At 44.4% G+C, this 17,413-nt stretch overlaps 1 protein-coding gene and 2 long non-coding RNA genes across 5 annotated transcripts in view; 2 read left to right on the top strand and 1 right to left on the bottom strand.

The window, feature by feature from the left end:
* Positions 1–1,791: 1,791 nt before the first annotated feature.
* On the top strand, positions 1,792–7,496 carry LOC116507095. Its single transcript, XR_004255152.1, has 4 exons — positions 1,792–2,255; positions 3,821–3,940; positions 6,664–6,721; positions 7,399–7,496. It is a non-coding gene; the product is annotated as an uncharacterized LOC116507095 (long non-coding RNA).
* Positions 7,497–9,439: 1,943 nt separating this feature from the next.
* LOC116507093 overlaps positions 9,440–17,413 on the bottom strand; it is a 10,745-nt gene continuing 2,771 nt past the window's right edge. The window contains exons 2-5 of one of the 3 annotated variants that reach the window (XR_004255150.1): positions 12,327–12,443; positions 11,470–11,565; positions 9,717–9,822; positions 9,440–9,588 (exon numbers count right to left, since the gene is read on the bottom strand). This is a non-coding gene — a long non-coding RNA (uncharacterized LOC116507093). Of the gene's footprint in view, positions 9,589–9,716; positions 9,823–11,469; positions 11,566–12,120; positions 12,150–12,326; positions 12,931–17,413 lie in introns of those variants that run through there. The other 2 variants (XR_004255149.1, XR_004255148.1) reach the window with 2 other exon arrangements.
* Positions 14,272–17,413, top strand: part of LOC116507089 (succinate dehydrogenase assembly factor 4, mitochondrial-like) — a 10,152-nt gene continuing 7,010 nt past the window's right edge. The window contains exon 1 of the mRNA XM_032215035.1: positions 14,272–14,521. Coding sequence (XP_032070926.1) covers positions 14,317–14,521 — 205 coding nt within the window. The 5' untranslated portion in view covers positions 14,272–14,316. The remainder of the gene's footprint in view (positions 14,522–17,413) is intronic.

The raw sequence follows: 17,413 nt of genomic DNA, 5'->3' as shown, positions 1-17,413 counted from the left end.
GTTTATCCATATCTTTAGAAAAAATGGCAATCTTGATTATGCTATCATTTATCTGTCTGATCAGCTAGCTTTATTTAAATAAAAGTTTCCTTATAAAACTATTAGCTTATTTATAAATAGCTAGAAATGTGAATTCTCAAGTGGAAGCACATTCAGGTTTTCTGAATATAAATGCATTTCATTAGTATCTACAGTGCTTTAAAACATAGCATATTAATATAGATACAAATGTCAATAAAAACTTACTGTGTTGAAATAATTCTAGTGACAATGGGTACTTTGTTTTGAATATTCAAACAATTTCTCCAATTTAACTTCTTTTTTATATGATTGGGTAAATATTCATGTTTGGAAATCTTGAGATTGAGTGGGATCATATTCCTGTAGCCTAGTATTTTTCCCAGTATTCATTTCATTTATTGAATTTCTATGCTGCCCAATCCCGAGGGACTCCGGGCGGCTTACAGAAATGAAAAAATAAAATAAAAAGAATCTTTAAAAACAATGGGACACAACAAAGTTAAAAAAGGAACTCAACAAACACCCAGTCGAAAGGGGGCTGGACCTCCATCAAGGGGTCAACAGCCCCAGGCCTGCCAGAAAAGCCAGGTTTTTATGGCTTTGCGAAAGGCCATGAGAGTGGGCAGGGCCCAGATCTCTGGGGGCAGTTCATTCCATAGGGCCGGAGCGGCAACAGAGAAGGCCCTACTCCTAGGCGTCGCCAGCCGGCATTGTCCCGCTGAAGGCACCCGGAGAAGGTCCATCCTGTGCGATCTTATTGGTCTAAGGGAGGTATGTGGCAGAAGACGGTCTCGCAGGTATCCGGGTCCTAGGCCATGTAGGGCTTTAAAGGTGATAACCAGCACCTTGAATCGTGTTCGGAGACTATAAAATAACTACATCTTCCATGTTTTCTCTTCTTAAGGTTGTTTAGATTTTAATTTATATACATGACACATGATACAGGTTTAATTAAAGTTCTGTCACTTTATAAACAAAGTTAAAATTGATAGAAAAGATATAAATAGAAATATGTTTTCTTTTGGCTATAGTAATGAAGTGGAAAATGAAAGTCAGTGCAAATAACTTATTTGTACTGAGAGTAGCTATTTTGTATTATGGTAAATAAAACTTCATCTGTCACAAATATATGATATAACTTGCTTGGTATCTGATTCTGTACTTCATAACCACAACTGAAAACAAAAACATACATTTTTGTCCTTCCCAAAAAATGCAATGTACATTATCTGTGATGCGCCATACTGTATTTAATATAATAGAGATTTACTAAGATAAAATGTGTTTTGCGATAATGAAGCATTTATGCTTAGAGTTAAAGAGGAAAATAATGCCTCCAACCTGATGTTAAAAGTACACTCTGAGTGAAAAGACAACATGGATCTGGGTACAATATTTGTCTATCTGGCATCATTGTATTGGTTTATTTTGTACTACAAGTAGTCCTCACTTCCTTATGGTGATGGAGAATTGTTTTGCTAAGTGATGAGGTTGCAGCATCTCCCTGGTCCCGGGATTTACATTTGGAGGCTGGACAACTGACTCCCATTTACGACGGTTATGGGGAAATGTCCTATGTGGAGATAGGACTCTGGCGTGAATGGAATGGACACGAGAGTGAGGAATATGAATTCTGATAAAACATTTTCTCTTGTCTTCATTTCTTTGCCTTGGCAATTAAGAGCTTTGCTCCTTTCCTGTCTCTCTCTCTGAAGAGGGAGGGGAGTCGCAGGGGGGGGGGCTGCCTCAGAAAAAGCTGTTTGTTCTTTTATTCTGCTCTGCAATAGGAAGGAAAGAGGGGGGGCTGCACATTAACAGCCAGGCAGAAGTTAGCACCTTAAAACCGCCAGCCAGGAAGAATAGCTCACTTATAAGGAAAAAAAACCCTAAACCGGCACACTTTGCAAGTCACCTGTGACCGTGTGTGTGTGTGTGTGTGTGTGTGTGTGAAAAAACAACGTAAAACCCAAATAACCATTCAAAATGATCTGTTGTGCATGCATGATTAGGGGAAGGGCAAAGGGTTGAAGGCGACCATCCCTTGACTATAAAAACTGCTGGAAGACTCTAGTCTTGGCCCTTGGTTAGCTTTTCAAACCGGGCTCCTTAGATCTGGCTACCAAAGTAAAAGTATGATTCTGTATCACATCTTGTGTCCGTTGACTTATCTGCTTCGACACTTAAGCAAGAGCCCAGTTTTGGGGACAACAAAACCAAGATGGATTTTATTCAAGGTGCCAAAAGAAGAGAGAAGGTTCCACACACAGAAAATACTCCACAATTCTCCACTTTTCTCCTTTGCCAATTTCCCTCTTTCCCGCCACAAAATGGAGGACCCTGTGGGGCTTGTGCCATCTTTAGCTGTCTCTCTTACTGCCTGTAGGGGGGAGTCTATAGTCTGGCCTTTAAGTGATGCCTGGCCTCTGCAGGCAGTGAGTAGGACAGCTAAAACTGGCAAAGACCCCACATCCTCCATTTTGTTGCTCAAGTCCCTTTTTAGAGAGGATTGTTTTTCCTTCCATAAAAAGGTAAGCAGGGAATAATGGACAAATGGAGTTGAAAGAGACCTTAGAGGTCATCTGTCCAACTGCCCAGTGCAAGATCTATTAGAGCATGTTTCTCAACCTTAGCAACCTGAAGAAGAGTGGACTTCAGCTCCAAAAACTCCCCAGTCAGCAATCAGGGTCCTTCTCCACTGGTTCTTTCCATGATTTAGCTGTCCCTCTCACTGCCTGTTGGGGGCAGTCTATCACCTGGCCTTGAAGCCATATCTGGCCAACGCAGACAGTGAGTAGGATAGCTAAAGCTTGCAAAGATTCATGTGTTTCTTCAGGCACCTTCTCACAAGGCCTTTTGAATATGAATCATATCTCTTTTATGCATTTGGGCCTAGAGAGGGAAACCTGGATTCTCTGGATCTCTTAACACCAGATTATGCTCCAAGGGACAAGATTTTAATTTCACTCCCAGAGAAGGGGTGGAATCTGGGGCTCCCCAACCTCTCCAGGTGACCGAGGGTTTCCCTTTCAGAGGGAGCCGCTCTGGATGAAGCCAATTCGGGGCTCGAAGCCCCTTCAGGATTGGCTCATCAATGGATAACCCATACCCTCAAGGGAAGGCAGCCAGTTGGCGGTTATTGTTTAAATCTCAGGTCCAGGCCAATCAAAGCCTTGGCCTATGATGTCAGAGGCTCCTCCTAAGCTCATTGGCTGAAGCTCGCCATGGCAACCTCCAGCATCCTTGGGGAGTCTAGACCATATAATGGAGGCTCTGCTCAACATCCCTGGAAAGTGGCTGGATTGGATGGCTGGCACTGGGGGCATCGCAGGGTCTCCCTCGCCTGGGCTCCTCAGGAGGGAGAGACCCTTCACTTTAAGGCAGAACCAAGGGGGGAAGATTAGAAAAGTGGGGATTCCATTAAACTTCACAGACATGCTGATACCTGCCATGTTGGCAGCCTCCATACCTGTCACCAAACTCCTCATCCATCATGTCAAAAGTTCCTGTCACCAGAAAGGGGCTGGGCCTGGCTGGCTTTGTGGCGGTGAAGCGCACTCGGAAAAACCTGCAATGTTTAGGGGCCAAAAAAATGGCTTCAGGCTGTCCCAGTTGGGTGGGCATTGCAACTACAAAGCTAGAGGTTGATCTGCTTAATGATTTGGGGAAATTACTAAACTCTGATTTTGTTGGCCAGATAGTAGTTATTTCCCAATAACACACTTGGCCTGGCAACTGAACGTTTGTTTTCATTTTTTATTACTTGGATTTTTTATACCACGTTTATTATTTCTCTAAATAGCTCAAGGCAGTGAACATATCTAAGATTTCTTCATCCCCAAGAGAACAACCTTGTGAAGGCTGAGAGAAGGACTGGATCAAGGTCACTCACTGGGCTTTCATGGTTGAGATGGGACTCGTAGTAAGTACTTGCAGGGGGGGGGGTCTGTCTTAATTCCAAAGGTCACCACCTTTTCCTGTTATCAGAAATCATAGCAATACAAAGACAGTCAAATTGATAGATTTAGAGATTTATTAATATTTGTAGGCCGCCCTTTTCCCTGAGGGGACTCAGGGCGGCTCACATAAAATAGGGGAAGGGGAGATACAGACATTAAGATAAGACATATAATAAAATAATAAACAACATACATTCATCATCGGGAGGGGAATTATCCTTGTCCCCAGGCCTGACGGGCGAGCCAGTTCTTCAAGGCTGTGCGGAAGGCCTGGACGGTGGCGAGGGTGCGAATCTCTACGGGGAGCTCGTTCCAAAGGGTCGGGGCTACTACTGAGAAGGCCCTCCTCCTTGTAGTTGCCAGCCGACACTGGCTGGCCGATGGTATACGGAGGAGGCCTAATCTATGTGATCTTATTGGTCGCAGGGATGTAATTGGCAGAAGGCGGTCTCTCAAGTATCCAGATCCACTGCCATGTAGGGCTTTATGGGTGACTAATAGCACCTTGAAGCGCATCCGGAGATCGACAGGTAGCCAGCGCAGCTCGCGGAGGATAGGTGTTATGCGGGTGAACCGAGGTGCACCCACAATCACTCGCGCGGCCGCATTCTGTACTAGCTGAAGTCGCCGGATGCTCTTCAAGGGCAGCCCCATGTAGAGCACGTTGCAGTATTCCAGCCTAGAGGTCACAAGGGCCCGGGTGACTGTTGTGAGAGCCTCCCGATTCAGGTAGGGTCGCAACTGGCGCACCAGGCGAACCTGGGCGAATGCCCCCCTGGTCACAGCCATTAAATGGTGGTCAAACGATAGCTGTGAGTCCAGGAGGACTCCCAAGTTGCGAACCCTCTCTGAGGGGTGTAGAATTTGACCCCCCAGCCTGAGTGATGGAATATTGGTCGAATCTCTGGGAGGGAAACACAACAGCCACTCGGTCTTTCTGGGTTGAGCACGAGCTTGTTAACCCTCATCCAGTCCATAACAGCTTCGAGGCCGCGGTTCATCACGTCTGCCGCTTCATTGAGTTGGCACGGGGCGGACAGATACAGTTGAGTATCGTCCGCATATTGATGGTATCTAATCCCGTGCCTGCGAATGATCTCACCCAGCGGTTTCATGTAGATGTTGAATAGTAGGGGGGATAAGACCGAGCCCTGAGGCACCCCATAAGTTAGGGGCCTAGGGGACGATCTCTGCCCCCCCACTAACACCGACTGCGACCTGTCCGAGAGGTAGGAGGAGAACCACCGCAACACGGCGCCTCCCACTCCCACCTCCCGCAGTCGTCGCAGAAGGATACCATGGTCGATGGTATCGAAAGCCGCTGAGAGGTCGAGGAGAACCAGGATGGAGGAATGTCCTCCATCTCTGGCCCTCCAGAGATCATCGGTCAATGCGACCAAAGCGGTTTCTGTGCTGTAACCGGGTCTGAAGCCTGACTGGAAGGGGTCTAGATAGTTTGCTTCCTCCAAGGACCGCTGGAGCTGGAAGGCCACCACCTTCTCAACAACCTTCCCAGAAAGGGGAGGTTGGAGACTGGACGATAATTATTAAGGATAGCTGGATCCAAAGATGGCTTCTTCAGGAGGGGTCTCACCACCGCCGCTTTCAGTGCGGCGGGGAAGTTCCCCTCCCGAAGTGAGGCGGTGACAACCGCCTGGATCCAGCCTCGTGTCACCTCACTGCAGTTAGTAACTAACCATGAGGGACACGGATCCAGTACACAGGTGGAGGTACTTACAGCCCTCATGGCCTTGTCCACATCCCCGGGGGTAACGTCTTGAAACTCAACCCAGAGTTGTTCAAATTGATCCTCCTGTGCCTCGGCTGGAGCTGCAGGGGTGGAGTCCAAGTCCGACCGAAACCGAGCAATTTTGTCCGCTAAGAATTGGGCATACTCTTCGGCTCTGCCCTGCAAGGGTTCCCCCGCTTCCCTTTGTTCAGTAGGGAGCGGGTTATCCTAAACAGGGCGGCCGGGCGGGACTCAGCGGACGCAACCAAGGTGGCTATATGGGATCTTTTTGCAGCCCTAGAGAGCTGATACCGACTCCTGTGGGGTTTTTTGAGCAATGAGATGCCTTGAGTTGGATTCAGAATCAAATGGGAAGTCAGGATAGTTTGAAGAGAGACCAGTATTGAGGGATTTTGTTGGCGTTTCTCAAACTAGACCCCTTTAAGGTATGGGAGACTTCAACTCCCAGCCAGCCATTTAGCAAGCAGAATTCTGGGAGTTGAAGACCATTCAAGCCTTAAAAGGGCCAAGTTTGTGTTTTTATACAAAGTTATACTGCTTTAGGCCAGGGGTGTCAAACTCAAGGCCCACAGGCCAGATCTGGCCTGCAGAATGCTTAGATCCGGCCCGCAGGACACTCTTCAAATAGCGGACTGGCCCATGGCGCCTCTGTCAACAAAAACGGAGCTTGAGAGGGCCGCGAGTGGCCCTACTAAGCCCTAGTTCGCTGGTAGAGCACTGCAGGAGGCTGTCGCTGCTCAAAACGGAGCCTGGGAGGGGTGCCTCTTTACACGAGTGATGTCGAACTGGCTACTCGCACCCTGGCCACACACCCCCCCCCCCCCCACTAGGTCAAACAAAATCCTGATACAGGCCTCAATGGAATTGAGTTTGACACCCCTGCTTTAGGCTTTTGTCATTTGATTGCATTAACCCTAATCTGTTCCCTGTTTGTAGGTTAAGGCAACAATGAAAAGGAAGTAGACAACAGAAGCCTTGAGCTGAAAGGGACCTTGTAAGTTAACCGCCTGCCTGCCTGCCTGCCTGCCTGATAGATTGATTATGTGTCATCAAGTTGAATGTTGATGCCTAGTAGCCCATAGATCAATTTTCTCCATGGAGATCTGTCCCCAACCTGGTCCTCTGGGTCTCCCAACCTTCCCCCAGCCTCATTTTAGCTGCTTATGGGTGATCCTTCACTTTTCCCAGCATTGCAGACTTCTCCAGGGAGTTTGGTCTGCATTGATTGACAGCATGGAAACTGTGTGGACTCTGAGTGACCACAGAGGTAGATAGATGACCTGTCCCCAGTCTGGGACTTTCCGGTCTCCAAAAGTTCACCCATCCACACAGTAATCAAATCCACCAACCTTACCCTAAAATTTCCTCCCTTTCTCTTTCCTCCACCTTTACCAGCATTTCCAGAGAGCTGATTTTCACTTGATGTGGCTCAAATATGATATTTTGAACCTGATGGTTTTTAGTTGAGATCTGGGTAGATTATATTGAAAGGATCCTTCGTCAGGAGACCCCCCTCTGCAGATAGTTGGTTATCCACTCCTGCTGCATCTCATGCTAGCAGAAGATGATGGACTCCAAAACTTTAGGAAAAAGCCAGAATTGAGAAGGCAGGTTAGTAAAATTAGACCTGAACTGAGAGAGGATGTGACTGTGTCTCCATTTGTCAAACAGGTCAGCAACAAGGAAGAAATGGTCGTACAGCCAATATCCTTGGATGATCTCTCAGCGACCACTGATGGTCCCAACTTCCAGGTTGATGAACTGAGAGACTCCTTGACTTTCAGACCCAGAAATTCCAGAAAGATAATCAGTGGATGAAAGATCAGCACAGCTATCTCCAGGAGAAAGTGGATCAACTTAAGACCACAACAGACGATCTGCAGAAGATCATGCCATCAGTTAGAGCTAGAGAACAAATCTTTGGTGAAATACATTAAAGAACTCTACAAAGAACTGCACGAGGTTACTTAGCCAAGTGTCCATCTCAAGTAAGAGAAGGCTGACTGAGAAAAACCTCAAAGAGGCGAGGAACTTTCTGCCAGACATTAAGAAGCACCTCCAGAGTCTGCAACATGAAGTGGCTGAGATGGACCACAGTTACCATGTGCAGAAAAACCACTACAGCCAACTGAGAAAGTCACCCCTCTTCAGAAGATGAGTGAAAACAAGAAGAAGCACCTCAAAAGTCTACAGCAGCCGCATCTGAGATCCCAGATCCAGCTCTGGCCAGACTCACCTGGCACACAAGGTAGCAAGTCCCCCCACTCATCACCTCCCAAGTACACCAGATAGGAAATATGACCAAATGAGGTAACTCTACTTTATTGGAAGGATACATAAGATAATCTTGAAAGTCTGAAAGTACATCTCTCCCACCAACTCTTTTGAAAGCCTGAAAAATGATGGAGGGTCCTTTCTGAGGTTCTTTCTGTGCCAGTTATGCACCTGGGGGCTCTCCCACCTTATCTGATTATTCCCTGTGCAGCAGCATCTCCTTCTCTCCCCAAGGTCATTTATTTGTTACTACTCCTTTATTTTTATAAACAACTCAAGGCAGTCAATCTATCAAACACACCTTCCTTCTCCTATTTCCCCTCACAACAACAACCCTGTGAAGTAGAAGGTATAGTGACTGACCGACAGTCACCCAGCTTTGATGACTAAGGTGGGACTAGAACTCAGGATCTTCCACTTTCTAGCCTGGTGCCATATTTTATTTGCACTTATCTTTACACTTCCTTAATAGTTTGCGGGAATGCCTGGATCCAGCAAAGTATTAACTACGGTACTCCCTCATAATTAAGTTAATTAATTAAGATAATGCCTCATAAAACTGAGGAGGTGTGAATAGCAATTGGTCCTTGCTCATCTAGTTTTCTATGTTGTCATTAATACAGGCGGGATAGTTGAAGAAATAGGATTTTGTGATCAAACATGTATACCAATTCTTAGATAAAGCTACTTTGATCTTGTTTTAAAAATACCATCCAGCTTTTAGAACAATATCTACGATTTCCTAATAGAGTGCATAAGTAAACTCTAGTAGAAAAATAGATAATTTTTAGCAGTAGGACTTAACAAGACCCTTTTATTTCACATAAGAACAAATGAATGGCAGCTACAATGTGAATCTTTCATTAAGATTTCATTTATACTTTTTGTCATATCATTTCTTTTTTTAATCAAATTTTTATTTTATTCAAAACCTCCAAAAAATGTAATTAAAATTACAAACAAGCCCCAAAAGTTAAATAAAACTACATAAAAAGTACATGAAAAGAAAAACGAAAAGAACCAGTTCAGGTGAGGAAACCAGGAATCTCTCAGCAGGGAAAAAAAAACCCTGCTGAGTCTGGATGCCATCTTAGGGAGAGTCAGAAAAACACTTTCCTTCCAGTTGTGCATCAGCTGCCAGTCCTGGATGCTCAGCCATCATCCCTGAGTCCTGCAGGTCATTTTCCACCAGATGTCCAAGAATTTGAAGCCCTGGCATGGTCCTTCTTGACCTGGGCAACTAGAGAGCCAATCTGGGTTTCTGTTATATGGTGCTTTCCTCTATTGTTTATGGGAGAGACACTCTTTGTCCGATTCCTCTCATGAGTCCTGTTCAGTATGGTTGAACCTGAGGTGTAGCCCTAATCTTCCTCAGAGCACACAAGCCCCACAACCATGTCAAGGTCCTGCCTCATGGGGGAGGGGGGAATTGTGTTCTTCACACAGTCAGCTAGATGTTCAGACTGGATGTCAGCTCTTCCAAGGAAGGCGGCCTTTGGCAACTGACTGATGGTGAGATTGTCAATGCCGATGGGTCCAAATTGGGCTCCAGTTGTTTTGGGATTTCACCCACTGCAGCTATTCATCCTGGGGCAAAAGAAGCACCAATGTAATATTTTAATTAAAAAATAAGTAAGCAAGAAATACCTTCTGGAACCCAACAGCAAGCCCATCTCATCCAGGGGTAAGAAAGGCTGCTTCCTCAACAAACTCACCTCGGATGGGATCTGCCTTTTATAGATTTGAAGCAGCTGGATCAGGGACCCGGGTTGCTCTCTCACGCAAGGTGAGGTCAGGCGAGGTCAGCCAGTTCCGCAAGGCCTAGGAAAAGCGGAGAGAATTCCATTTTCTAGACACGTATTGCTATCTTGCTATGTTTTACAAAAAAATACCTTACAGTTAAAGAAAACTATAATCGTTACAATGAAAAATACTATTTTAGTTTATTCCGCCAAGGACTTTTTAAATTTGTGTTTTATTTCTTATGCATGGGCTGGAATAATTTTGTTCTTGTTGGTTTTCCTTTTGTAAGTGCAGAAATGGTTTCTTTTAAAATTTCAAGTGCTTTGTAATGTGAAATCTGCACAGCAGCAAGTGAGAAACCCAAGAGGGATTTGGAACTGGGGGATATGGTTTTCACTCACTGGTAGGATGGAAAGAAAGCAGAGTGGAAGAAGTTGAGATGTTGTGCAATATCTCAACTCCTATATCCAAATAACCAATCAGTATTATCTGTTTGCTTGCATATGAGGGGGAGGGCAAAGGGTTGAATGCGACCATCCCTTGACTATAAAAACTGGTGTAAGATTCTAATCTTGGTCCTTGGCTAACTTTTCAAACTGGGGTCTGTATATCTTAGTACCAAAATAAAAAGTATAATTCTGTATCACACCTTGTGTCCCGTGACTTATCGGTTTCGACACTGAGCAAGAACCCAGGTTTGGGGACAGAGTTTGGTGGAGAATGCGGGCAAACATGTCTGGATCCCCCATTTCCTGAGGGACAAATCAAAGGGGAGGCCTCCAGGTCATGTAAGTTGGCAGTTGAGGGGAGAGTGAATGGTTCCTAAGAATTATATCTGGCCAGGTACTTTGGCTGTGTATTCATCCAGAGGCAGCCAACTCAGAGAAAGGGGGACAGAATGACCATAACCTGCCTACTTTTGGACTTGGCCCTGAGATAAGTCCCTGGACGGTGTGAGACTCAAAGGTCGAAGCCCAGAAAAATCAAGGTGTGGACAATTTCATCCTGAGAAAGATTATTGGAAACAAAAGCCAGGCTTCCTCAGCTTAAGTGGCAGAAGTTAACCGTCCAGAGAACGAGGTGAGACTATTGTGGGGGACTCCCCCAGGGGTTGTAAGGTGTGAGACATAGTCACAAGGATGGGTAATAAGCCTACAGGAGGCAAGGTAAAAAGGGATCAAATCCCAGATAACGAATCTAAAACCGGAACATTAAAAAGGAGGGTCTCTGACATCAGTGCCCTCCGCCTGTGTCTCCTTGGCATGAAATGGTTGGCACTGAAGGTGTAGGAGACCCAGGGAGACAAAAGGAGGAATCAGATATTGGTTCAAAAGAACCAACGGTCCCAGTAGGTGGGGGCAGGAGGAAGGAGATCAAAAAGGTTGCTGAAGGGACAGATAAACTGGACCACACACCCGGCCCAAGGGAGCAGTTGAGGCAGAACTCCAATCACACCTAAGGGAAATTGCATTGCCAGGAGCTGAGGGGGAGCTACGTCAGGTGTGGGTATGTGCTCCGTTCTCAATGGCTGGTTTATACCATTGGAAAAATCAAACTCCTAATTATAGAGAGAAGGGGTCCTTAAGTCTTGGTACCAAAATAAAAGTAGTATAATTCTGTATCACACCTTGTGTCCGGTGACTTATAGGATTCAACACCAAGCAAGAGGCCAGGTCTGGGGACAACATTGCAAATCTCATTGCACTATTCCACACACGATCGTACCTTGATTATTCTGTTCAGGTGAGCTTCATCCGTCTGCCACGCCAGAAGGCTCTTTAGAATATCAGAAATCGCCTTGCAAGCAACCGAGCAACACCTCTGAAACAAAGGAAACCAGAATGCAGATGCTGATTCAGATAAACAGAGTTGAAAGGGACCTTGTAGGTCATCTAGTCTAACCTCCTGCCCAAGCAGACCCTACACCTGTGATGGTGAACCTATGGCAAACAAGAGGAACATTTAGTATCTACTACTAACTCATCCTATGGATTTGTCTCGAGACTTTGCTTGATGTTTGGGGGAACTGCACGGGTGGACGCTAAGTCCTAGCAGAAAAAAACAAGTTTGTCTGTTAGTTTGGAACAATGGGCATTTAAGAACAAAGGCATCTGGTACTTAAGAATCATTTAAGAATGATAAAACAGACATCACAGTATCATCAGGCAAATTTGCTGCTGACATTGGAACTTGCAGGGTCAACTTGGGTATTTCACCCTCTCTTGCCCCTCTCATGCACTTTCAAGTTTGGGAATTGAGCAGAATTATTTAACCCTCTGCATGGCTTCTGTTCATGGCTTTTGGGTTGTGTGTGTGTGTGTGTGTGTGTGTATGAAACATTTTTGAAAAGCACAGAAATATGAAAGAAATGCCTACCACAAAGGGTGACGGCCTTCACTGCATTTCACTGCTGACGTTGGCCTCAGTGGGAAGACCACAGCATCCAGCACTGATGAGGGAGAAGTCCTCACTGCTATCTCATTAATGACTCACATTTTACGTTAAGTAAAATAATTAGCCCACATGCCAGAATAGCTCTTTCGTTCAAAGATAACCTTATTCACAAGCTTAATTGTACGTACCTCTAGATGATGCAAGGCTTCTCACTTCCTCCAGATCGGCATTTGCTGCATAACGTCATCACCATATTTGCTCAGCAGAATGACGCTGGCGATGTAAGCAGCGTTGACAGTTGCATCCTAGAAGATCAAATAATTAACATTATTATATTAAGAAATGAAACGTCTTCAACGAAGCTTTCCAATGATGAGTTGTTATAAACTCCCCCACCAATTATGAACTTGAATGAAAATGAGGCCCCAATTGGAGAAACCTTTTTTGAAGAAGCATCCCACTGTGTTCCAGATCAAGTCATCAAACAAGATCAAAGGATTCTGCTGCACTTAGGTGGCATTTTGCACAGCCCTATATAATGCAAGGAAGATTTCCACCATGCCAAAGCAACTTTGCAAAATCAAAAGACTGTCAGGCCTGCAGCTTTCTTTTGGATCTTTGGCCTGCCACACTTTCTTTTATTCTACTATGCCTTTTTCTATTGTGGGAAAATGGGAGGGGGGATTCAATGGAGTTACCTACTGTGTAGCCAAAACATGATTCTTTCTAGAAAGCCAAGGGCATCCTTTTTCTCTGCACCTCTGCACCTGACCAGAACTGGACGGGTGGAACTGCCAGCATGGCAGTGGGAGATTGGACCATGTGATGGAATTGTGGGTGTGGGGGCAAGATCTTGAACTTTCAATTAGGTGGGGAAAACCTGGAAGCTTTCAGATTCGGGTTTTCCCAGAGGTGCCGACATGGCTGTCTTAATAAATGGGAACTTTGAGGAATCTTTTGCTTTGGATTCTGATTTACTTTTGGATGCTATTTGGAATCCTGACAAAGGCATTCAAATATAATGTGGTACTTCTCCGTGTTGAGAGAAGGCCTCCAAGTGGGTTGTTCCAGCACCTGGAAATGGAGGTGGGATCCAGAGGGAAGCTGCAACTCTCAAAGGAGTCAGAAGAACTCCACTGATTCTCTCTACATTCAAGCAGCTTCACATTGTTTGCAGTCGCACATAAACACATGACAACTGTCAGATTCCAACATAGCCAATAAAATTAAAAGGAAGAGAATGAACGACTTACAGAAATGTCTAACTTGGATTATCTTACGTAACGTGTGTCCAAGAACTATCATTATCATTTGGCTTTATAAGTTAGAGGGACTATAATGAGCAGCCTCCTTTACTGCCCAGTTCGCACTGATTAGGTTAAGTCCCAGGAACTGTCATTTAAGGCACAAAATGCTTTTAAGAGTACAAAATCTGCAATTTTAGGAACAAACACGCTAGCGTTTGTGCTGTTTTAAATACTAGGAGCCCCAAATCTTTGCCAGTATAGGCTTTCCTCCATTCCACCAGGGTTTCAAGAAATGGTCCCTAAAGACTGGCTTCTTTCCAAAACAAAAAGCTGCAATGCACTGAAGGCCAGTTGTTATGCAGTCGGGTCCCCCAGATTTAATCTCTCCTGTCTCCTGGCAGGGCACGATATATATATATAATTTATATAGCCATAAAAGCTGATTGCTCGTGCCAATTCGTCTGCATTTGCCCAACACACAGGACTGGATTATCCTACCGCCGTTTAGTCGCACCCCGAATATGACCATCTACTTAGGCATAATACGTTTGCTTAGGTTTTGCGCGTGTGAATTCAGCAAACGGCATTTTTGCAGTTCTGAGCCAAAATAGTGCGTTAAGGGTGATGCCACAGAGGGGATTAGATGAAAAAACCTCGAGAGAATCCGAGGTCGCTGACAAATGATTAGGAAGCTTAAAAAAAAAAAATCCTTGAAGAAAATCATTGCAAAACCGACTTATAGTGTTGCGAAAAAGAGCGCATCAAGGTTATCTATGCAGCCACTAGGAGCCAAAGTAGACTGTATATACTCTAAATCAGGGGGTCTCTAACCTTGGCCACTTGAAGACTTGTGGACTTCAACTCCCAGAATTCCTCAGCCAGCAAAGCTGGCTGAGGAATTCTGGGAGTTGAAGTCCACAAGCCACGTTCCATGACAAAAGCTGCGAAGAGCCCGAAACGCAGTTCTGTCCTCCATCGGGAGGCCAGAGGAAAAGGGGCGGGCGAGGGGCGGGGTTTCCTCGACAAGCACCGCCCACTTCGCGGGGACATTGAAGGCGCGGGTCCTTGGCAGGAAATGGCTCTGCGCCTATCGCTCCGGCAGGGCCGCTCTTTCGCCTCCAGCGGCGGACAAGCCAGTAAGCGGGGAGCGGAGTTTGGCGGCCGGGCTGGGGAGGAGGTTGAGTAGTGGGAGGCGATAGGCCAACCCCGAGTCTTTCTTAAGGGGGCAGCTCTTGCGGGGGCCAGCCCTGGATTGCAGCCTCTGCCTGCTCACCCACCCACCCACCCCGGCACCTTCTTCGCTCGGATCACTCATAAAAGGGTTTTACGTGGTTTCTTTCACGTTGTTTCTCTTCTTTGGCTGAAGTCTCCGTTTCTGCCCTTCGTTTGCCCAATACAGGTAGTCCTCAACTTACCACCACAGCGGAGCCCAAAATTCATGAGACTAAGTGAGAACTTTGTTAAGTGAGTTTTGCCCCGCTTTACGACCTTTCCTTGCCACGTGTGTTAAGTGAAACATTGCAGTTCTTAAATTAGCAACTATTAAAATGAGTAACTATTAGTTTACTATTTTAGCGAACCATCACTAAATGAACTGTTGTAAGTCAAAGACTACCTGTACTTCGGAGTAGTGTTAAGTCCCAGGTATTTAATAGGACTTATTCTGGGGTACCTGGGTAGATACAACCTCTTCCACTATTTTTGCTTCTCTGTCTTGGAGCAGGTAAGCTTTTCAGGATTTCAGATTCATTTCTTGTAAGTCACTATACAAGAATGTCTTCCTCTCCCAATAAAATGCTAATGGTTGCTCTGTTGTAAGTTGTTCAGAGTCGCTTGGATAGTGAGATGTGTGGTACATAAATTTAATAAATAATTAATAAATATTTGCTAACCCACCTTTGTTCCACCAGGCTGGTCCAAGGGTTGTTCTGTAAATTGTGTTGTGAAAGGGATTGGATTTTCTTTGTAAAAAAAAAAAAATGAAGCTTTTGTGGAGGGAGAAGGGATGGATTTGTAGAAAAATGTATTCTTTTTTTTTTTAAAAAAAATATATTTTATTCATTTTTCACATTCCATTTGCAATCACTTATATACAGGGTATTTACTATAAGAAAAGAAAAAAAAGAAAAAGGGAATAAAACGAACAAATAAAAAGGAAACACAACTCATCATTCACAACCCCACCTGACCCTTCCATCCTCCATACACCCCATCTACCCCCTCCAACTTTCCTTTCTCCCTCTAACACTCCCCTCCTACTTCCCTATCCCCTCAAACCTTCCTTCTCCCCTTACTCCCCGGACACCCTCCTTACATTCCCCTTACTCCTTCCTTACTCCTCCCTCTTCTTTCCGTCTACCTCCCTCCTTGGTGTATGCCTTTATTCGAGTGTTGTTTGATCTGATAAAAGTAAAATGAACCAAGGAAAAAAAATAAATAAATAAAAAAAAAGAAAAAAAAAAGAACCACCGTATATAAATACATTCTTGTTCTTATTAAGACTATGTTAACACCCCCCCACCCCACCCCCCCACAAATCCCCATCCCTAATCCTCCCGACTTCCCAGGGCCCACACCTGGCACTACCTTCTGTCTAAAATATCTTGTATAAATATGGATTAAAAAATAAAAGTAATATATCGAAAGAAAAAAAAACAGAGAAAAAAAAAGAGAGAAAAGAAAAGAGAAAAGAAAAAAAGAAAAAAAAAAAGAAAAAAAAAAAGAAACCACTCTTTGTGTTGATCTCAGCCCCCCATCTTTATCTATGCTTAAATAGTATAAATCATTCTATCTATATTTTATTCTCGTCTCTTACTTCTTTGCTATTTACCCCAACCTTCTGTAGATTCTCCCGATCCTCTTCCTAAACCTCATGATCCCTTCCAATAAAATTTAAGCAACGTGGTTCATGCCATATATTCAAATATAACTTTACAGACAAGTAATCAAACTTTCCCTTCTAGTAAAATTTAAACAGCGTAAATGATCTTTCTTAACCCCCTTTTCAAACAGTAATTCAAAATAATCTAGCCAAGCTTCCCCTTCTTAGTAAAATTAAGCAGCGTAGATCAAATATTACTTTACACAGGAATCAATTTCTATCTTAAGATAATTCCAACCGACTTCCTCTTCTAATAGGATTTAAATAACGCAGTTCATTCCACGTGCATTTTACCCTCATCCCTTACTTGTCTGATATTTACCACTATCAAATTTATACTAGCATTTGTTTAAAATGTAACTCAGAGCGATTTCAACCAACTTTCCCTTCAAATAAAAGTTAAATAGCATGGATCATTCCACATATTCAAATAATACTTTCAGCAAGAGTCAGTTAACCTTCTATTTTAAAGTAGTCCCTTCTAACAAAGTTTAAACAACATAAATCATTCCGCATTCTTTTTACACTTATCTTAAGATAATCCCAACCAGCTTTCTGTTCTAATAAGCTTTAAACAACGTAAATTTTACCCTCATCCCTTGCTTGTCTGATGTTTACCACTATCAAATTTATGCTAACGTTAATTTAGAATCTAGCTCAAAGTAGTTTCACCCAGCTTTCCCTTCTGATAAAAATTAGTCCGCTTTTTCTACCGGAGAGAGGTCTCAAACCCCCATTCAGTCCTCAAGCATTTTGAAATGTCTAAATTCTCGATCTCCGTTTTTCTGCTTCTCCGAGGGAGGAGGGGCTACCCCCTCCATCTTGCAGCCACATGGCCGGCCGCTTGCCTTCTCCTTCCGCTTGTCTCTCCTCTCTTCCAAGCGCATCAGGAAGTCCCGCCTTCAGAGTCCTACAATAGAAATCTTGAGCCTCCGAAACAGAGTTAAGACGAAATCTTTGATTCTCAAATGTAACCGTGATACCGGCAGGGGCCTCCCATCTGTATCGAATCTGTTGACTCCTAAGATCCTTAGTTAAAAAGGTGTAGTCCCTTCTTGCTTTCAGCATCTGAAAAGGAATATCTTTGAAAACAATCAGGTCCTGGCCGTCAACTCAGAGACTGTTATTATGAAACTTTTGCACAATC

The sequence above is a fragment of the Thamnophis elegans genome, chromosome 4 (genome assembly GCF_009769535.1).
Source record: "Thamnophis elegans isolate rThaEle1 chromosome 4, rThaEle1.pri, whole genome shotgun sequence".
Classification (NCBI taxonomy): domain Eukaryota; kingdom Metazoa; phylum Chordata; class Lepidosauria; order Squamata; family Colubridae; genus Thamnophis; species Thamnophis elegans.
Note: the sequence above shows the minus strand (reverse complement) of the source record. Positions and strands in the feature narration are given on the sequence as shown.